The 21,859-nt window shown below is 48.8% G+C and overlaps 2 protein-coding genes across 4 annotated transcripts in view; one reads left to right on the forward strand and one right to left on the reverse strand.

The window, feature by feature from the left end:
* LOC311514161 (uncharacterized protein) lies at window positions 1–17,887 on the reverse strand. Of its 2 annotated transcripts, none has more exons than XM_084616590.1 (4): window positions 17,702–17,887; window positions 16,529–16,617; window positions 15,717–15,833; window positions 1–5,217 (listed from the first exon to the last, which is right to left on the reverse strand). In XM_084616590.1, the coding sequence occupies exons 3-4, from the start codon at window positions 15,748–15,750 to the stop codon at window positions 3,500–3,502; spliced, it is 1,752 nt and encodes a 583-aa protein (XP_084472716.1). In that variant the 5' UTR covers window positions 15,751–15,833; window positions 16,529–16,617; window positions 17,702–17,887; the 3' UTR covers window positions 1–3,499. The 2 variants fall into 2 exon arrangements, with proteins under 2 accessions (XP_084472716.1, XP_084472717.1); XM_084616591.1 differs by lacking the exon at window positions 17,702–17,887 and adding an exon at window positions 17,450–17,589.
* The window catches only part of LOC311514159 (uncharacterized protein), a 26,616-nt gene continuing 21,800 nt past the window's right edge, over window positions 17,044–21,859 (forward strand). For both annotated transcript variants that reach the window (XM_084616583.1, XM_084616584.1), the window contains exon 1: window positions 17,044–17,066. In XM_084616583.1, coding sequence (XP_084472709.1) covers window positions 17,059–17,066 — 8 coding nt within the window. In that variant the 5' untranslated portion in view covers window positions 17,044–17,058. The remainder of the gene's footprint in view (window positions 17,067–21,859) is intronic.

The following is a 21,859-nucleotide window of genomic DNA, read 5'->3' on the forward strand; positions in this document are numbered from 1 at the left end:
ACACGGTGGAAGTTGCCATACAAACTGTAAGAGGCTAATTAATTAAGATGAGCTATTATCAGCAGGAGAAAAAAACTTCTGTAGTGATAATCGAGTTCGCCCATTTAAACAGTTGCCAAGAAGGTGAGAGGATACTTAACAGAGAAAGATTCCTCCTGCTGATAATAGCTCATCTTAATTAATTAGCCTCTCACAGTTTGTATGGCTACTTACACCTTGTGTGTGCATGTGTGTCTCCCTTCTTACTATATGTTCCATTCTATGCATCCGATGAAGTGGGCTGTAGCTCACGAAAGCTTATGCTCAAAGAAATTGGTTAGTCTCTAAGGTGCCACCAGTCCTCCTGTTCTTTTTGCGGATACAGACTAACACGGCTGCTACTCTAAACCTGTCACTATTTCTCTCACACTTTCTCCCACCCCAACCTTTGGAGTGAGGTTTTCTGTCAGAACTCCTTACACTACAGGGGGTAAATTAAATCAAATTAACTTTTCAAGATCAGCCATCATTTCCTGTACGACTAACAAAACAAAAAACAAGACAACTTTCAGTTTTCCAAAATAATTCAGATCACACAATTAGTCTCTTACTCTTTAACCAATCACTTCACCTATAATTTCATTCTCATTGGTAACAACAACATATTCAAAGATCACAAATTCTTGTCATACATGTTCGTTTTCTTTTAATCCCCACTGCCAACAGCTATACCTTGGCTCAAGTGGTGGTTTGTCCCAACCACTTCTGTGAGTCCATATATCTCTAGTTCTTCTCCACATGTGTTGGTGGACAAGGTCTCCTAGGTGGGAATGTTTGTATCATGAGGAAAAATACCTCTTTTCACTCTTTTTAATCTTTCAAAGTAGGAGAAGGTAGAGGAGAAGGGATGTAAATGCATACTGCAAAAGATAAAGCTGTCTGGTCTACACTAAAGACATTTATCGGTAAAAGTATATAGCTCAGGGGTGTGAAAAATCCACACCGCTGAGCAACATAGTTACAGAGACCTAACTCCCTGTGTAGGCAGCACCACATCAGCAGGAGAGCGTCTCCTGCCAACATAGCTACCACTGCTTGTGGGGGTTGGACTAATGACGTCCAACACGAGAGATCTCTCCCATCGGCTCATAGCGGTGCTACGGCAGCACGGCGACATTGCTGCAGCTGTGGCAACATCACCTTCATTGTGTAGCCGGAGGGCCAGATGCAAAACCATGGAATCAGGACTCAACATGCGAGTATCCAGGAGTCCGAAATTGGAGCCTGGCTCATTCGTTGCCTCAAAGGTTACCATCATTTCTACAGCCTGAAAGTCCTTGTTACCCAATCAGGCGGTCAGTCTGGGATCCACAGGGAAGGAACGTCCTATGAAGCTCTCTTTCTTTGGATCCAAACGGTGAAGGAGGATTGTTCTCAGTCTAACCTTGGTATCCTCTGGAACTGTAATCAGTGACACTGCACTAAGAAGTGGAGTTGTGCAAACAATTTTCCTTGGGTCATTGGTCACCATCGCTTCCTTTTCTGGGGTGGAAACCAGGAACGGAGCGTGTACTCTTTCCACCCCAGTTCTTTCAAAGTCCATGGCCTTGGGTAGGGTACATTTACAATGCTCTGAAGTAGACTCCTTTACAAAACCACTAAAATCTCAACAGTGTTAGTGAGGAATAGCTTCCCAAAACATGCCCAGCTTTTCTTTAATTTGGTGGCACAGTTCCAGGCAAGGGACTGGATACAGGCCTGGATCAGAACCTCTTGGTTACCAGAGCTGGAGATTCTATTCAAAAATAGGGATTTTTCTGCAGCTATTACTTTTCCAAAACTGATTTCATTTTACACACACGTTTTTAGCACCCACAAAGGATAAATTCATTCAATCCTATTTCCTCAACATCTGTGTTGTGAAGGGCAGCATCTCCTAGACCATAGGATTAGCTAGGAGCGCTGTTCTGTAGGGCCTGGGTTACACATGCTTTGGGAACCAAATACATGGGCATTTTGCCTAGTTCAAAATCATTTACCATGGAATTCTCTCCCCTGATTATCACAGACAATATTGACTTAAACAACTGAAATACACTGTAATCATATGCACATCCACCAATTAGTTGGGGTTCTGCTCGTTGTTCACCATTTCTGAGTGAACATTTTAAATCACGGCTGTTTCTTTGTTAGCTGTTTCTTTGTTCAACTTACTGGACAAAGAAACAGCAGTGATTTAGAGAGTTCTCTGCTGTTGACAGAACTGCACTTGAACTTTCTCCACGTCATCATGGAGGGATGGGGAAAAAGCAACGCTGAAGTGAGAAAATCAGTTTAGCAAATGGTCGTTTGTCTTAAATTCTCCAGTAAATCTGAGCTACTTCCTATCAAACTGAACTAATATCCGTTTGGCTGACCAAACGGTATTCAGGAAAGATAGAAACCCACATCACAGAGAGATAGAATACATGACAATGAAAGTGTCAAGTGAAATTTCAGAGCAGGTTACATCTGATTATTCAGAATTGAGACAAGAGATTCTCCCATCACATTCTTCTCTGATCCATTCAAACATACTTCACTCAGCACTGTCTCAAGAGTCAGTTATATTATTTACAACATTTTTAGTATCATAGCATCCAAATAATGGGGGGGGAAGGCGGGGGAGAGAGAACAGGACAGCCACTTAGCCAGAAGTGGCTTTAACAATAAATGGAACCTGGGATTTAAACTCCAAATAATCACACTGTGTTTGGGATCCATCTGAATTCCCCTTCCAGGTCTTTGACACTTTCATCTCCAGTCATAGAGACTGATATAGGATTAAAGAAGTCAAAGCATCATCTCCACGCACAGACAGCTGTGAACTCTTCCTCACATGACACTTTGAGAAGTGGATGGGTAGAACGTGATGAAGATAAACTCTGCATGGCTCAGACAAAAGGTAACCGTTCTGCAGTGATGGGGAAGGAGGGAATCTGAGTCTCCCCATCTCCTTCCAGTGTCACGAAGGCTGAAATGACACTTTCCCCCCCTGCCTCTACCCCTCTTCCTTTAAATATAAATTTTAAAAGTTCCCAGTATAACTGCTCTTCAGCACAACCCAGAGCAACGTGAGAACTGGCAATGATACAATCTATCATTGGTGACTCTGACAATAACTTTGCAATAGGAGGAATTGTATAAATGTGATACTCCCTGGTTCCCTGTAGGAAGGGCACACTCGAATTACTCATGGGACAATGGAGTTGATAGAAAGGACATATGGGTCAATTTCAAAACAGGGTGAATGGCAAAAGGCAAAAATGGGCCACTCATGGGGGTGGTGGGAAGGGATAGCTCAGTGGTTTGAGCATTGGCCTGCTAAACCCACGGTTGTGAGTTCAATCCCTGAGGGGGTCATTTAGGGATCTGGGGCAAAAATTGGGGATTGGTCTTGCTTTGAGCAGGGCATTGGACTAGATGACCTCCTGGGGTCCCTTCCAACCCTGATATTCTAAGAAAAAAAGTACAGATAGCCCTAGAGGTTTTTACGGTCCTGATCTCCCTTGCAGTTTCTCTGATGTCTAACATGGGCTGAGTGCCAAGAGAAGGTATTCCCACACTCACTGCATTCATAGGGCCTCTCCCCTGTGTGGGTTCTCTGATGTTCAGAAAGGACTGAACTGCTAATGAAGGTTTTCCCACACTCACTGCATTTATAGGGCCTCTCTCCTGTGTGGATTGTCTGATGCCTAATAAGGTGCGACCTGCGATTGAAGGTTTTCTGACATTCAGTGCATTCATAAGGTCTCACATCGGTGTGGATATTCTGATGTTCAGAAAGGGCTGATTGGTGAGTGAAGTTTTTCCCACACTCACTGCATTTATAGGGCCTCTCCCCTGTGTGGATTCTCTGATGCCTAACAAGGGTCCAGCTGCGACTGAAGGTTTTTCCACACTCAGGGCATTCATAGGGTCTCATACCGGTGTGGATTGTCTGATGTTCAGAAAGGGCTGATCGGTGAGTGAAGTTTTTCCCACACTCACGGCATTCATAGGGCCTCTCCTCTGTGTGGATTCTCTGATGCCGTATAAGGGTCGAGCTGCGACTGAAGGTTTTCCCACACTCACGGCATTCATAGGGTCTCACGCTGGTGTGGATTTTCTGATGTTCAGAAACGGCTGAACGGGTAGTGAAGCTTTCCCCGCACTCACGGCATTCGTAGGGCCTCTCCCCCGTGTGAATCCTCTGATGTTCAGAAAGGGCTGAGTTGCTAGTGAAGCTTTTCCCACACTCACGGCATTGATAGGGCCTCTCCCCTGTGTGGATTCTCTGGTGTTGAAAAAGGCCTGAAGTGTGAGTGAAGCTTTTCCCACACTCACGGCATTCATACGGCCTCTCCCCTGTATGGATTCTCTGATGCCTAATAAGGTGTGAACTGTGAGTGAAGTTTTTCCCACACTCACGGCATTCATAGGGCCTCTCCCCTGTGTGGATTCTCTGATGCCGAATAAGGGTCCAGCTGCGACTGAAGGTTTTCCCACACTCACGGCATTCATAGGGTCTCACACCGGTGTGGATTGTCTGATGTTCAGAAAGGGCTGACCTGAGAGTGAAGCTTTCCCCGCACTCATTGCATTCATAGGGCCTCTCCTCTGAGTGGATTCTCTGATGCTGAAAAAGGCCTGAAGAGCGAGTGAAGCTTTTCCCACACTTACTGCATTCATAGGGCCTCTCCTCTGAGTGGAGTCTCTGATGCTGAAAAAGGCCTGAAGAGCGAGTGAAGCTTTTCCCACACTTACTGCATTCATAGGGCCTCTCTCCTGTGTGGACTCTCTGATGCCTAAAAAGATTTGAACTGTGATTGAAGGTTTTCCCACACTTACTGCATTCATAGGGCCTCTCTCCTGCATGGATTCTCTGATGCTTTATAAGGGCTGAGTCATCACATACATTTTCCCCACGCTTAGTGCATGTTTTTTCTCTCTTTCCCTGGAAGATTTCCTGCTGTGTTGTGATTTCCTTGAGGTCCTTGTGAATTCCCCGACTTGAAATTAACTTACCCTCCTCCTCCCCTGGCTGGTTTCCATGTTCTCTTTCTGGTCTGTGATGAGTCTCACAGGATTTTCCCTGCTCGTGACTCCTGGATGCATTTCTTTTCAATCTTTGCGATAATTCTCTGTGTTTATCCACTTGCTCAACATTTTCTTGCTGAGAATTCTGCTCTTCTTTCTCACACACCATTGCATCACCAGCTGTGATAGAGACAGAAACCTCAAAACAGGGACGGAAGAGGGAAGGCCAAACCAAAACAAATTCTGCAGAGAGGTCAAGTAAAAATCAGGAACTGAACTCCCCCAAACTCTTCCCCCAAATGTAGTAGTAGGATTTTATGTTTGTATTTTATAGAATTTAGAATGAAGGATAAAGAATAAGAATGTAGCATGTATTAAATGTATTTAGTGTATGATCTGATCAAATCCTGCCAGCCACCCTTTTTGAATAACAGAAAGGAAGGGCCTAATGGGCCAATGGATAGAGATACATCAGCCAGAATCTGTGTCTGGACTGATTTCAAGGCAGTAACAGACCTTTGCAGGTCACCAATTTGTTGTAGGTTTAGCATTTTAAAATAAGTAAATGAATGCCATGATTGTTTTCTTTTGCATTGGAATTTGATGTTCTTGTTCAAAATGTTGTATGTAAATTAATTCTGTTGTGTGTGTGAATGAGGAATGTGTGTGTTAAGAGATAAGTGTGAAGGCCATCGCTGAACCAGATGTATGAGGGAGGAACTGGAGACAGATGCAAGGGCACCAGGAGGCTGCAACAAGCCCCTAGTGAAATGTGAGAAGAGGGCAGATTGATGACTCTAAAGCTGAGACAGGCCCCTATCACAGGGGACAAGATAGCTGTGATCAAAACCAGCTTGGGATAACTCCCTGAGGATCTTGATGGAAGAAAAAGATAAAAGGAGGAGAAGCACAATTTAAGAAAACAAGCACTCAAACACCAATTGATTACAGAATAATGGTGCAAAACTCATTGGTCCCTGTCAAGGTTCCTTCCCCACTCTGAACTCTAGGGTACAGATGTGGGGACCTGCATGAAAGACCCCCTAAGTTTATTCTTACCAGCTTAGGTTAAAAACTTCCCCAAGGTACAAACTTTGCCTTGTCCTTGAACAGTATGCTGCCACCGCCAAGCGTTTTAAATAAAGAACAGGGAAAGAGACCACTTGGAAATGTCTTTCCCCAAAATACCCCCCCCCAAGCCCTATACCCCCTTTCCTGGGGAAGGCTTGATAATAATCCTCACCAATTGGTACAGGTGAACACAGACCCAAACCCTTGGATCTTAAGAACAAAGAAAAATCAGATTCTTAGAAGAAGAATTTTAATGAAAGAAAAGGTAAAAGAATCACCTCTGTAAAATCAGGATGGTAAATACCTTACAGGTTAATCAGATTCAAAACATAGAGAATCCCTCTAGGCAAAATCTTAAGTTACAAAAAGACTCAAAAATAGGAATATACATATTCCCTCTAGCACAGCTTATTTTACCAGCCATTAAACAAAAGGAAATTTAACGCATTTTCTAGCTAGATTACCTACTAACTTTACAGGAGTTGGAAGGCTGCATTCCTGATCTGTTCCCGGCAAAAGCATCACACAGACAGACCCCTTTGTTTCCCCCACTTCCAGATTTGAAAGTATCTTGTCCCCTCATTGGGGATTTTGGGTCAGGTGCCAGCAAGATTACCTTAGCTTCTTAACCCTTTACAGGTGAAAGGGTTTTGCCTCTGGCCAGGAGGAATTTTATAGCACTGTATACAGAAAGGCGGTTACCCTTCCCTTTATGACAGTCCCAATGAAGGAAAATCTGTATATAAACAGGGTGCCTTGCCATAAAAATTTGGGTTTGTCCTGCCAAGATTTCCCCGGAACATTGTGTAGCAACAAATGGAAATTGGCTCCTCCCTACCAGGGATCAGCCTAGCTGGCTGCTAGATCGATCCGGACTCCAGACTGGTAACTATAACATCGACTGGCGGGACAGTGTGTTTGTGTGTGGTGTGACTGAATGCATATATACTAATTACTGTATCTTCAATAAACACAGCATATTGCCTTCTCTCCTGAAAAAGATCTTGTGTGCTTCTCATAAGCATAAGATTTTTGGTGGAGAATTGCAAAAGGGTGAAAACATGCACTGTGATTGTTGAACATACTGCTAAATATTGCTAAAAGGTATACCATACATACAAAGTAATCATTCCGTTGTACACACCCCCGGTCGGAGAAGATACACGCAACAGGAGTCCTAGCTCCAACCCATCTGTCGGGGAAAACTGGATAGGTGAATATATGCTCGGTCATAGCGGGACCAAGCCCAAAGCGTAGAGAGCATAGTGTTTCCCCCGCTCTATCAGGCACAATTCTTTTTAGTGGGTATAGACTTATGTGTTTTGTAAGTCCCAGCATGAACATGGGCATGGAAAAGTTATAGAGGTAAAACAAATTCATTAAAGAAAATGTTTAGGCAGTATTTTCTATGCGAGACCCAACTCTGAAGAATAAAGGAGTGTGGGAGAATAATGGCAGCACCTGCGTAAGAAATGTTTAAAAGGAAGCAATCCAATGACGATACTTTGTTTGAGAGATTACTCCCCTTTTAAACAGATCTTGCTCTGTTAAACCAAACTCTGAAGGATATAGGAGTTTGGGCAATGTAGTATTTTTTTGTGAATGATATTGTGATTTTCCAATTTTAAAAGAAATGGTTAAGGAAAGGGACCAGGCGGGCCTCCTTGCTAAATTGGTAGTGGAACAAAGCCTGTGTCCATGAAAAGGGAGGGTTCAGCGAGGAAAGTAGGGTCAGGCCCAGACAAGCAAGTAGGCAACAAAAAAAAAAAAAAAAAAAAAAAAAAAGGAAAACAGGTTGGAAGCCCTGAGGGCATAGTGGCAAAAAAGTAAGTATAGGCTTATGGAATTCAGATCCCTGGAACCCCACCGTATTCTTGCCAGCAAGTTAATGAAGTATGGGCTGGATGAATGGACTATAAGGTGGATAGAAAGCTGGCTAGATCGTCAGGCTCAACGGGAAGCGATCAATGGCTCCATGTCTAGTTAGCAATCGGTATTTAGCGGAGTGCCCCAAGGGTCGGTCCTGGGGCCAATTTTGTTTAATATCTTCATTAATGATCTGGAGGATGGCATGGACTGCACCCTCAGCAAGTTTACAGATGACACTAAACTGGGAGGAGTGGTAGATACGCTGGAGAGTAGGGATAGGACAGAGGGACCTAGACCAATGAGAGGATTGGGCCAAAAGAAATCTGATGAGCTTCAACAAGGACAAGTGCAGAGTCCTGCACTTAGGACGAAAGACACCCATGTCCTGCTACAGTCTAGGGATCGAATGGCTAGGCAGCAGTTCTGCAGAAAAGGACCTAGGGGTGACAGTGGACGAGAAGCTGGATATGAGTCAACAGTGTGCCCTTGTTGCCAAGAAGGCTAATGGCATTTTGGGTTATATAAGTAGGGGGCATTGCCAGATCAAGGGACGTGATCATTCCCCTCTATTCAGCATTGGTGAGGCCTCATCTGGAGTACTGTGTCCAGTTTTGGGCCCCACACTACAAGAAGGATGTGGAAAAATTGCATAGAATCCAGTGGAGGGCAACAAAACAAAACGATTAGGGGGCTGGAACACATGACTTATGAGGAGAGGCTGAGGGAACTGGGATTGTTTAGTCTATGGAAGAGAAGAATGAGGGGGGATTTGATAGCTGCTTTCAACTACCTGAAAGGGGGTTCCAAAAAGAGGATGGATCTAGACTGTTCTCAGTGGTAGCAGATGACAGAACAAGGAGTAATGGTCTCAAGTTGCAGTGGGGGAGATTTAGGTTGGATATTAGGAAAAACTTTTTCACTAGGAGGGTGGTGAAACACTAGAATGCGTTACCTAGGGAGGTGGTGGAATCTCCTTCCTTAGAGGTTTTTAAGGTCAGGCTTGACGAAGCCCTGGCTGGGATGATTTAGTTGGGGATCGGTCCTGCTTTGAGCAAGGGGTTGGACTAGATGACCTCCTGAGGGCCCTTCCAACCCTGATATTCTATTATTATGATTCTATGAATGGTGAAATCGGAGTTGATGAAGGTGTCATTTTGGGAGATTAACAGGCGATTAAAAAAAAGACTGAAGTTAACTCTGCAGAGGCTGGAGGGAATTAAGCAGTTGAACATTGTAAAAATGTTAAAAAGGCAAAGGATTATTGTAGCAGGGCAGAGGTAAACCCCTTAGATGCCCTGCTAAAAAGCTGGCTGCGCCCCGCTTTCTCGCAGGGAGGCCAGACGCAAGGGCCCAGGCACTCAGCAGGGAGCCCAGCTGCAGGCCCTAATAAGGGCTGGCTCAGAGTAATAAGCTGAGCCAAGTAGAGAGAGCTGGGCTGAGGTCTGGGAGGGCTATATAAATGCTGGAAGAAGCTCAGGAAGGAGGCTAGCCTGGGAGGAGACAGGAGGGCTACATCTCTGTCTCCTTACCAACTGACGGGAGCCTCAAGGGCCAGAAGACCCTGGGGAGGGTCTGTGAGGGAATAGCTGTTAGGGGAATTGGGGCTGCATAAAGCACTGTAAATAAAGACAGGCTGGTGAAACAGCTGAAGGTGGTGTTGGGACTCTTTATTTAACGAGCCCAAGCACAGGGCGCAGGGACAAGAGGGTGGACCCTGTGACAGTTATAGAAAGAGAACACTTGGTTTCCTTTGCAGCCATTCTGAAGGGAAAATGGGCTGTATTCCAAAGGAATGTCTGTAAATAAGACAGGCAGAGAGACAATCTCATTTAAATCATTAGCCTATGAGCAATTTAGTGAAATTCGCTAAAAGAACATAAGGGGTTCCTAGTGGAACATAACTGCCCCCAAATGTATACAAATGTTATCTATGTACAGCTGTGTAAAAATTCAAGCAGTGCAAAGAATGTTCAGAAAAAAAAGGAGTGTATAAATAGAGTGTGTAAATATGTGGAGTGTTTAAGACCTAAAGCAACACTCCTGGTTTGCAAAACTCTTGTTTTGTGGGTTTACGATGAATTGGTTTTGTTTTTAAATAATACAACTAAAATCCATTTGACTCTTTCATTCAAAGTTGCAAAACTGAGAAATTTTTTGCCAGATACAGGTAACTAGTGTTTGATTTAGTATTTAGCGTTTAACCCTTTAGGTACCTTAATGCTTTATAAAGTTCAATATCTTTTCAAAAAGTTTTGCCTAATATCCAACCTAAACACCCTTCTCTCCAACTTGAGACCATTACTCCTTGTTCTGTCAATAAATGCCCTGTGCTAGGAGGAAGCAGGCAACCAATAGCTCATGTTAGTTCTGTTGTCCTCAGCACAGAAACCCCCAAATAACTGAAACCTATCATATTGGCTCTGTGAGGTTAGCCTCTGCAGAACCAGATATGGAGCATGTTAAGACTGTCCAAATTGATGGCAGAGAATACTTGGGGCAGAGGGATACAGGGGCTCAGATCTCTCTGGTCAGAGAGAGTGTGGTCCCAAATGCCAGTATGTTGCCTGGCCAAATGGCAGAGATTGTGGGGGTGGGTGAAAGCAAATTCCTCATACCACTAGCTAAAAATCCATGTGGTTTGGGAAGTGTTTTGACTGTGGGGGTAATGGAACACCTTCTATTCTACCTGCTCCTTGGTAATGATTTTTTCCGAGTAGCTCAGGTTAAAGTATTTACCTGCAGCAGGAGGGAGTGTTATGCTGGGACCCCCGAGGGAAAGGGTAAGGTCTCAGGAACTGCTGAGAGAATGGGAGAGTGTCTCCTTGATTCTTCTGCAGCTGGGGGAAGCCACATGCTTCCAGGCGAGAGGGTGGTTGAGACCAACTCCTGCACTGCAGCTGGAAGTAACATCACATCAGGAAGGGATGGGGGTGTAATGCCTGCCAGAGAAAGATCTGTCCAGGTTGTTAGCTGCCAGAAGGTCACAGCTGAAGCAGAGGGAAAAACACACTCTAGGGAGCATATAGCAATGTGTCCCAGAGAAGGGGCAGGGGATCTCAGAAACCACTCAGGTGGTGAGGATTCCTGTGACTCTGTAACACAGGGAAGTAGGGTGCTTCCAAGTATGGGAGAGGCCGAGACAAGCTCCTTTCCAGCAGAAGTCAACAGGCCCTCAGGGACAGGGGCAGGAGAGGTGTCATCTGTAATTAAGGAACCTGTCCCAGTTGTTAGCTGGCAGAGTATTGCAGATGAAGAAGAGACGGATCCCTTCTTACAGAGCACAGAGAAATGTGTTTTATGAGGAGACCCAGAGGAGGAAATGGGGGGAAGGAATAGTGGGAGTACAGGAATATCTTCTCACTAGTCACTTGAGGCAGGATGCCCAGGACACTAGGAGGATGGCACTCAGCCTGTGACCCAGGTTTTGAGAAGGAACTGTGTAACTGACTTCCCAGAGGGGAGCAGTCACACAGCTGACTTCTCGGGGACAGAGAAAGGGGTGGCGAAGGGTACCCCAATCCAGGTCCCAGTTTTTCAGGATGTTATTTCTGATAAGGTTTTGGAAAGCGAAGTTTTACATGAAGATGCAGCTCCAATGGCCTGTCACAGCAGAGGAGTTGAGACCAGGAAATTGCCATGTGGTAGTTTGCCAGAATACAAATGACCCAACAGACAGAGAAGGGGGTGTTTGCCCCCAGGCTGGCGAGAGACAGGGAGCAGTTATGAGAGAGCTGCTGGGAAAGGGTGAATCTGATCAAAGGGTAAACACATCTAACCGAGACAGCACAGATCACAGCCCTCTAGGGCGCAGGGAAGGACTCAGTGCTAGGAGGGGGAAACACAAGGTAACCCCAAAAGGGGAGCTGGATTTTCTGCATACGTAAAGTCCTGGGGTTGGGAGATTGCTCCCCAAAGGGCCAGACAATGTGTAGGATCCCCATGAACAACTATCTTATCAGACCGTGAGGCACCAAAATTCCAGAAATATGATTAAATTAAGAGCTCACACAGAAGGGAACACTGGAGGGAAGGAAAAGCCAGTGACTGATTACATGGGAGAGACTCAAAGGAAACCATGGGTAATGAATAAACTAACCTCAAACTAGAATATCTGAACAGAGGGGGTGGTATCATAAAGATACTTGTAAACACCCAAAAACTTTGGTATTAATGTTAAGTTTTGGGGATAAGAATTTTGACACAGATGATAAACCTTATGATAATGCTACTTTTCAATTAAGATTTAAACCTGTTCACAGGTTATCACAGCAGAAAAACCCCTAAAAAACAACTGGTTTGCTGTGTGTGAATGGGGAAACTGCCTTCAAACTAGTCAGGGACTAATCCTCTTGCAGTAAACTAAGGGGGGAGAGGTGACACATTCTATACCTTGGGGAAGCATGCCATAACCCCCGTTTTCCTCATTTCCATATATTCCCGATCTCAAGTATAAAGCATGCCTTGTAAAGTATCAGGAGAATGGTTATGATCTGCTGAAACTCATTTCTCTATCCATACATGTATATCATTAATGCATATGATGTTATGAGAATTGTGTAGCATGGTTGTCACTAAAACATGCTGTAAGTTGGGGGAAATCAGCCAGATATTGGCTCCCCAGAGGCAACAGCAAGGAAAGTAACCAATGCCTGAGTGGGGTGTCAACCCATCAACAGCCACTGTCCAGCAAGGAAGCTCCATTGCAATGACTGACCTGCATGAGGCCACACCACAGGAATTGCTCAACTTTGCTTGGAGAGACTCATAAATGCTCACCTGACTCTGAATTGAGGGTGGGGGGGCAGGAAAGCCATGAGGGAAGAAAGGACATGATAAAAGGGAGACACATTTGCCATGCTGGCTCTCTCTCTTCCACCTACATCTACAGACATCACCAAGCAACTAAAGTGCTGATCAAAGGGGAGAGCCTGACTGAAAAGTAACCAGCCAGCCTGGGTTAGAAGCATCTAAGTTTGTAAGGACACTGAAAGTGTTAAGATCAGCTTAGAATGTGTTTTGCTGTTATTTCATTTGACCAAATCAGACTGGTTATACTTTAATTTATAATCATTTAACATCTATCTTTATAGCTAATAAATCTCTTTGTTTATTCTACCTGAAGCAGTGTGTTTGGTTTGAAGTATGTCAAAGGCTCCCCTTTAGGTAACAAGCCTGGTACAGATGAATTTCTTTGTTAAATTGACAAACTTATACAACCTTGCATCATCCAGCAAGCATTACTGGACACTGCAAGATGGCAGTTCCTAGAGTTGTGTCTGGGACCAGAGATATTGGCTAGTGTCATTCGCTTGCCAGTAGCTGGGAGCAGCTTACATGCCAGAGGCTGTGCGTGAACAGCCCAGGAGTGGGGTTTCTCACAGTAGAGGAGGGTAAGGCTGGGTCCCAGAGTCAAGGATTGGAGAGGCCTAGCAGATCACCAGTGCAGATAACACCAGAGGGGAACGTCACACCAGTGTGTTTGGATTAAAGTCTCTGGGGAATTCCATTTGGGATAACAAGGCTGGTGCATGTCATTTTCCACTGATGAAATTAAAGATTTAATATGAGCTTGTGCTGTTCAGTAATGTGCTGGATGGTGCAAGATGCACATTTCTGGGGGAAAGTCTGGCACTTGACAATTTGCTGGTGTTCTCCTGAGGTGTAATTCATGAGTGGCTGACTAGTAGCACTCAGTACTGTGTAGCTGGGAGAGAGTTACATGCTGGAGACGGGATGTTTACTGGCCAAGAGAGGCTGTTCTCACAGTCAAACAGTGGAAGAGGTACCCCAGGTTGGAGAACTGAGTGGATACAACTGTTCAACAGTCCAGACTGTACTCTGGATAATGTCACAGAAACTCATTATAACAGAGCCTCTTACAACACAGAGAAAATAAATCCATGTCCCAGAAATTGAAGACTGCAGACAGAGGTCAAGTCTCCCTGGCACTGCTTCTTGCTGACAGAGGTCCAGACACAATGAGAGAGTCCTGGGGAAGCTGGGAACACTAAGAATGGGCTGGTGGGGTTCAGTGGAGAAAGGGAACAGGAAGGGCAGGGATATCACTGAATGCAGGATCTCAGCAGTACAACATATCAGGATAACATATATTGCAGCCCATTGGAAAACATAATCCCAACTATACATATAAAATGATCGGGTCTAAATTAGTTGTTTCCACTCAAGAGACAGATCTTGGAGTCATTGTGGAGAGTTCTCTGAAAACATCCACTCCATGTGCAGCGGCCGTCAAAAAAACAACCAGAACGCTGGAATCATTAAGAAAGGGATCGATAATAACAGAGAAAGTATCATATTGCCTCTATATAAATCCATGGTACACCCACATCTTGAATACTGGGAGCAGATGTCATCACCCATCTCAAAAAGATATTTTTGGAATTCGAAAAGGTTCAGAAAAGGGGAACAGAAATTATTAGGGGTATGAAACAGATTCCGTATATGGAGAGATTAAAAAGACTGGAACTTTTCAGCTTGGAAAAGAGACAAAGAAGAGGAGATATGATAGAAGTCTATAAAGTCAAGACTGCTGTGGAGAAAGTAGATAATGAACTGTTATTTACTCCTCCTCCTAACACAAGAACTGAGAGTCTCCCAATTAAAGTACTAGGCAGCAAATTTAAAGCAAACCAAAGGAAGTATTTCTTCACACAATGGACAATCAACCTGTTGAACTCTTTGCCAGAGAAAGTTGTGAAGGCCAAGACTATAACAGAGTTCAAAAAAAGAACAAAATAAATTCATGGAGGATAGGTCCATGAATGGCCATTAGCCACAATGGACAGGGATGGTGTCCCTAACCTCTCTTTGCCATAAGATGGGCAACAGGAGATGAATCACTTGATGACTGCCTGTTCTATTCATTCCTTCTGGGACACCTGATATTGGCCACTCTCAGAAGACAGGATACTGGGCTAGCTGGACCTTTGATCTGACCCAGTATGGCCAGATTTATGTACTACGGAATCTAATGAATCCAGCGCAATGGGAGGGAGTGGGAAAGTCCCTGGCTGTTGAGAACACTGGGAAATTAGAAGCTACAATTCAGGAACAACAGACTAAGTAGTCTGGAAAAGCAGAATGTGAAAAATAAGAATTGGGTCACGTGACTTCAGGAATGCTGCACTCCAAGATCCAAGGAATCTGCAGAGAAGAGAGATTGTGGCTACCGCACATGGTGAAGGGGGAGCATTGACTCTCCAGGTCTAAAGAAGTTTCACTAGCAACCTAGGCCATTTTCACATGCACAGGGGCTATCCAGACCTGTGAGGTGTTGCCTCATCTGTAATCCTGGGTGAGATTCAGTGTTCTGCTGTTGGAGCTCCCTTGTTTGGATTCCCCCAGCCAGCATTCAAGGTCTGTGTGATCAGTAACCCTGGACCAGCAAGCTCTGACTCCAGCAGCCTGCTTGTTATACACCAAGCACATTCTGGTCTGGGTGGAGAAGGCTCAGGGGTAGGAACCTTCTGTTGGTTATGCTGAACCTAACCCCCAGTTTTATTTCAGCAAACAGGAGATATCTGACACTGTGAGATACTGCTCCTGTGCTCTGTTCCCGAAGTGTTCTGTAGGAGGAGAGGGTAGAGTGGTATTGTATGTGTCAGTGGCATGTTGGGGTGATGCAGAAACAGGACAGAGCAGAGGTGGCATTGTGGGGCTGGCATGAACCTTATCTCTTCATTTCCCCTTCCAAGAATCGAGGGCACAGGAATCCTTACCCAGCGAGGTCACATTCTCATAGTTCTTCTGCATGACGTCTCTGTAGAGGGCTCTCTGAGCGGAGTCCACCAGAGCCCAGTCTTCTACACAGCCACCTCCTCGAAGGTTACCGGCCCCTGAAAGAGCAAGAGTCCCACACTCAGTGCCTGCTGCCCCACTCACAGCCCCACTGTTCGTGGGGGAGAGGAGCCAATCAAATGGAAGCTCTGGGAGGCTCACAGTCAACAGAGTTGCACCCCCATCCCACTCACAGCATCCAGGAAATGCCAGGGTGAGGGGGCGAAGAGAGAGACCCTCCTCTCTCTCAGCAGATCCATCACACTCCGACCAACCACAGACTGATACCGGAGATGGAGCCCCTAGCAGGGTCCAGGGCGAGCTCCCTGGCTGGAAGCCCAACACCCTCCTCCTTGTGAGGAGCTGGATATGAAGCGAGGGGCAGCTCCCCTGAGCCTGACTGGTGAGTGGTCCTTTCAAATCTCAGCGCTGCCGCTGGTTAGCTGGATCAGGCTCCAGCACTACGAGTCTGGTCCGTTTTCCCAGCCCCATGTAGCTGGGTTATTTTCTGTTCACCAGATTGGAGCATTTCCACCTCCGAACCTCATGGGTCTGTTCCAAGAATCTAGGCCACTTATTAAACAACTCCCAGCAGGTCTGCCACCCCCTGGCCTCCTCCCTTTCTCCACCCTGTGCATTTCCTGTCCCCGCTCCAACCTCCAAACCAGACGGTGCAAACCTTCCCCTCTCCGCTGTATTTGCTGCCCCTCTCCCTCCTGCAGGAGCCCACCAGCAACTCCCCGATAATCCCTACCTGAACTGGCTCCTCTGCAGCCATTTCTCTCCCCTGTCCCATGGGAGGACGGGATCAGCTGGAGGGAAACTTGGGCGTCGTTCTGCAGCCTGGCCGGGCGAGAAGGGCCGTTGTGGAGGTTTAGGAACGGGCTTTAGTTCATTTCACATCACGATTCCCCCAGGCCCTTTCCCTGCAGACAGGCAGCCTAGATTCTGCCGTGCTGGGAAAATGCTTGTTCTCTGTATTACCGTGTAGACCGGGCCCCTCCTGCCAGGCTAAGCCCACCGAGAGATTTTCAAACTCCCTTCCCCTTCCCGCTCCCTCCATCCCGTAACAAAGTCTCTGAGCGCAAGGCTAGAGAAAAGCGGAACCAAAGGAGTCGCTTCCCCGCCCGGGCAGAGACCCGGCGTCTCCTCCCACCCCCACGCCGGGGCAGCCAGGTTGGGGGATGGCTCCGGGCTCCAACTTCCCACCGACACCGGGACAAATCGCTGCGGATAAAACGGGGGGGGGAAATCCCGCCCCCCCCCCACGGGAGGGGAGTTTCAATGGACATGTGAGGAGGAGGGAGAGACGGGGGGGGGATCAGGGGAGACCAGAGAGCGGATCAATGGGGGGGTGGGGGGGAGTTTACAGCCGCGTGGGAGCTACCGAGAGGGAAAAGGGGAAAACCGGGGGGGCATTTGTGCCCGTGGGGGGGGGGCACAAACAGGGACAGGATCCAATTAACTCCCCCCCCCGCCCCCCACTTCCCCCCCCCGGGAATTTCCTGGCTGCACAGAGACAGTTCAACCCCCACCCCCCCCGCCGCCCGACACCCCCCTCCCCCCAAGGGACCCCCCCCCGCGGGCCCCAGTCTCTGCCCCCCCCCCAATCCCAGCCGTGCCGGGGGCAGAGAGTCACTTTCCTGCCCCCCCCCCCGCGGGGTCTCCCACTCACCGGGGCGGGGGCGGGCAGAGCCCGGGGGGCGGGTCCCGGCTGGAGAAAGCCCCCCCCGGCCGGGCACGGGGGGGTTAATGACGGAGCCCCCCCCCAGCACAGACCCCAGGGCGGAGGCGCACCGGCTCGGCCGGCCTCCCGCGTCACACGCGGCGGAAGTGACGTTAGGCGCGGGGGGAGGGGGCGGGAGCACGAGCGGGGCGCGCACGGAGCATGCGCAGTAATAACAGCCGCGGAAACCCGCACCCTTACCTGGGCCGGAAAGGGCGGAAGCGGCCCCGGGGCAGGCTGGGAGATGTAGTTCCTGACTCTCTCGGAACGGAAGAGACGTGGGGAGCGGGGGCGGGGGAACCCGGCTGCGAAGGCGCCGCGGCTCTGCCGGGCTCGTGCGGGGCCGTTGGAGCCGGAGCAGGGTTTTAGGTCGCCCGGCTCTGGGCATGCGCAGATCGGGGGTGGGGTGGGAGTTGAGCATGCGCAGATCGGGGGGGGTGGGCGGGCGGAGAGCCGGGCATGCGCAGATAGGGGGAGAGCCGGGCATGCGCAGATCGGGCCGGCGGCGCTGCAGCCTCCAGGTACCGGAGCGAGCCGCGGGGGCGGGGCCGGGCGGTGACTCTGCCCCCTGTCCGGGGGGGCGGGGGGCAGGAGAAGGGGGGCGGGGGGAGACCTGAGGGAAGGGGGGAGGGAAAATGTCGGCGCAGCCCGGACGTGGCCGGGGGGGGCTGAGACCCCCCCCGGATTTACCGCTGCCCCCTCCCCTGGGACCCCCCCCCGCTCCCGCCCTGCCCCCTTTCCGTCCCCACAGCAGCGAGGGGCAGCCGGGGTGACCCCCCCTCCCCCCACCTCCCTGAGACGGGCTCTGCCCCCCCCCGTACCCCGTTCCCTCCCCCCTCCGCCCGTGGCCAGTTCAGGTCTCCGGTCTGGGGCGGGGGGGGGGTCCCCTGCCCCCCATTTTCCCTGCAGGGACGTGCCCTTCGCCTATGCCCCGTGTCCTCCTCCCCCCCTCTGAAATACCGGCAGCAAATCCTTGGCGCTCTTCCCGCTTCCCCCCCCCTCCCCCGCCCCCCCAGGGGTCGGACTGAGGTCCCCGCCCCCCCCCCCCCGGGTGCCGGGCACAGCCCCTGACCGAGTTTGGGGCCCCCTTCGTGCCAGGCCCTGCGTCAGCCCGCGGCGACATCGGGCCCCCCTCGGGCCGGGTGCCGCAGAGGCGGGGGGACAAAACCGGGGACCTCGTTGTTCCTGGAGTGGCAGAGACGTCAAGGGGGGGCGGTCTGAGCCCCGCTGGGCTCTTTAGAGACCTTGGCTGAGGTCCGTGTCCCCGTTGGGCCTGGCCCTGTGCTCAACCCACCGCTGTACGGGTATCTCTACGCTGCCGTGAAAAACCCACAGCTGGCCCCATGCCAGCCGGCTCGGGCGCCCAGGCCTCGGGCGAAGGGGCTGGTTCGTGGCAGGGTAGATGTCCTCCAGGCTGAGCCCAGACCCTGCGAGGTGGGAGGGGGCCAGAGCTTGGGCTGCAGCCCAAGCCGGACCATCGACACCCCCCACCCCCCCCCGTTCGGCAGCCCCGCAGCCTGAGCCGTGTGAGTCCAAGTCAACGGGCACGGGCCGGCCGCCGGTGCCTAACGGCAGGGTAGACGTGCCCACAGCGACGGAGATTCCTTGCCCCAAGAAGCTCAAAGGCTAAATCGTGCAAAGGGTGGGAGGCTGCTCTCCGTTTTACAGATGGGGAAGCTGAAACTCGGAGAGCTGAAGTGGTTTGCTCAAGTTCGCATGGAGAATTTGGGGCAAAACTGGGAACCGAACCCAGATTGTTTGAATCCTTGCCTCTCCCCTTAACCGCAAGCCCAGCGTGTGTGTGCGCACAGCCTTGTTTTGGTCTGTGTTTGCATCTCATTGGCTTCCAAGGGAGGTTGTCGAATTTCCTTCATGGGAGGTGTTGAAGACCAGGTTAGAGGTACACCAGTCTGGGAATGTCTAGGGATACTTGGTCCTGCCTCACCACAGGAGGCTTGCGTAGACAACCTCTCAAGCTCCCTTCCAGGCCTACATTGAATGAATTCACTTCTGTGCTGTGTCGTTCTAGCCTGAGCTGTTTTGCATGGTGCCATTTGGACCTGTGATGCACCATGTTGTGTTGCAGAGTTTTATGGAGCATTGTTTTGCCTCAGCTTGTGTGGTGCCGGTGTTGTGTTGGTTTGAGTTGAGCTCTTTTCCATTGTGTACTTTTGTCCTAGGGTGTCTTAGTTTGCCTTGTGTTGCTTTCTTTTCCTTTGTATTGTCATTTCCTGCTGTGGAGTGTAGTTTTTTGTTGTTTTTTTGTCTGAAGTGCCTGACATTATGTTGTGGTGGGTTTTATTCTGTATGTTGTGTTTTTATACATATATATTGCATAGCATCATAGAAATGTAGGGTTGGAGAGGACCTCAAGATGTCATCAAGTCCAGCTCTTTCTGCCGAGGCAGGACCAAGTATATGTAGATCCTCTCTGACAGAGGTTTCTCCTACCTGTTCTTCCAGGGAAAGAGACTTAGCAGCCGCCCTTTTAAAACTATTCCAGAGCTCACCTACCTTAGCTCTGCTGACACCCACACAGATTTTAGTGGTGAGCAGCTCTGGAGAGAGAGGAGACCCCAGTGAGTGGGCAGCTGCTTAAACAGACTAAAGTTGGGAGGAGAAACATTGATGTGTGCCAGGTCACCCAGGACGTCCGTGACAGAGCTAGAAATAGATCCCGTACTGCTGTTGTGGGTACTGAAGGTCTCTGCCACGCTGGTGTTTTAGGCATTGGTGCAAACCCTTAGTACAGACACAATTCACACTAGTGCACTCTGGCACTGGTGCACCATGTCGCAGTTTGAAGGTTTGGAGTGTGGGTTTGTGTGGAGGGCGGGGGCAGTGACCTCACTGAGGCCTGGGGCTGGCTGAACGGTGCAGCTGGTAACGGAGGGGCAGCAGTGAGTGCTGGAGGTACGAGCCAGGAGCACAGCCCCACAGGATTGGACACTGACTTCTCCTGACCCAGGACACCCACCCCCAGCTGTGTGCAGGGACCGCAGCTGAGCTTCCCAGCCAAGACAGCCTGTGCATCAATGGACAAACCAACTCTTTCTGCAGCCTAATACAGTGGGGTCTGGGGACCTTTTAAGCTGCGGGTGACGGGGCTCTGGAGTTAGCAGGATCTGTTCCTCATTCTGTCACTGACCTGCTTGTTGACCTTGGAAGTCACAGCCTCTCTCCTTCTACCCATTGTCTATGTGGATTGTGATCTCTTTGGGGCAAGGACTGTCCCTCTCTGTCTGTGCAGTGCCCAGCACAATGGGCGTGCTGATCTCAATCAGGTTCTCTGCCATGCGCAGCACAAGGGGGCCCTGATCTCCATCAGTGTCTGGGCAACGCAAGGCACAGTTTATGGACTCACAGGCTTTAAGGCCAGAAGGGACCATCATGGTCATCTAGTCTGACCTCCTGCACATCGCAGACCACAGAACCTCACTCACCCACTTCTGTCATAGACCCTGAACCTTGGGCTGAGTTAATGAAATCCTCAAATCATTATTTAAAGACTTCAAATTACAAAAAAATCCATCATTTACATGAGTTTAAACATGCAAATGACACGTGTCATGCCCCATGCTGCAGAGGAAGGCAAAATAAAAAAACAAAAAACCCCAGGGTCTCTGCCAATCTGGGTAAAATCCCTTCCCATCCCCAAATATGGCGATCAATTAGACCCTGAGCATGTGGGGAAGAGCCAGCAGCCAGACACCTGGGAAAGAATTCTCTGTAGTAACTCAGAGCCCTCCCCATCTAGTGTCCCATCACCGGCCGTTGGAGATATTTGCTGCAAGCAGTTGCAGATTGACTACACGCCATTGTAGGCAGTCCCATCCTACCAGTCCCTCCAGAAAGGTATCGAGCTCAGTCTTGAAGCCAGTTCGTTTTTTTGCCCCCACTGCTTCCTTTGGAGGCTGTTCCAAAACTTCACTCTGACGGCTAGAAACCTTCACCTGTTTTCAAACCAGAACTTATTGATGGCCAATATCCATTTGTTCTAGGGCCAACGTTGGTGCTTAACCTAAATAACTCCTCTCCTCCCTGGTATTTATTCTTCTGATCTATTGATAGAGAGCAATCATATCTCCCCTCAGCCTTCTTTTGGTTACGCTAAACGGGCCAAGATCTTTGAGTCTCCTCTCCTAGGGCAGGTTTTCCATTCCTTGGATCATCCTAGTAGCCCTTCTCTGCACCTATTCCAATTTGAATTCATCCTTCTTAAACATGGGAGACCAGAATGGCCCACAGTATTTCAGATGAGGTCTCATCACTACTTGTATAACAGTACCAATCCTTCCCTGTGTCTACTGGAAATACCTCGCCTGATGCATCCTAGAATTGGATTAACCTATTTCACGG

The sequence above is a fragment of the Lepidochelys olivacea genome (assembly GCF_965140295.1).
Source record: "Lepidochelys olivacea isolate rLepOli2 genome assembly, chromosome: 28".
Lineage (NCBI taxonomy): Eukaryota > Metazoa > Chordata > Testudines > Cheloniidae > Lepidochelys > Lepidochelys olivacea.

Bases quoted from the DNA above. Each gene is read 5' to 3' on its own strand.
- LOC311514161 (XM_084616590.1), bottom strand. From the start codon at position 15,750: ATGCAGAAGAACTATGAGAATGTGACCTCGCTGG. The intron at 5,218-15,716 runs GTAAGGATTCCT...TCTCTATCACAG, and splicing joins TGAGAATGTGACCTCGCTGG to CTGGTGATGCAATGGTGTGT.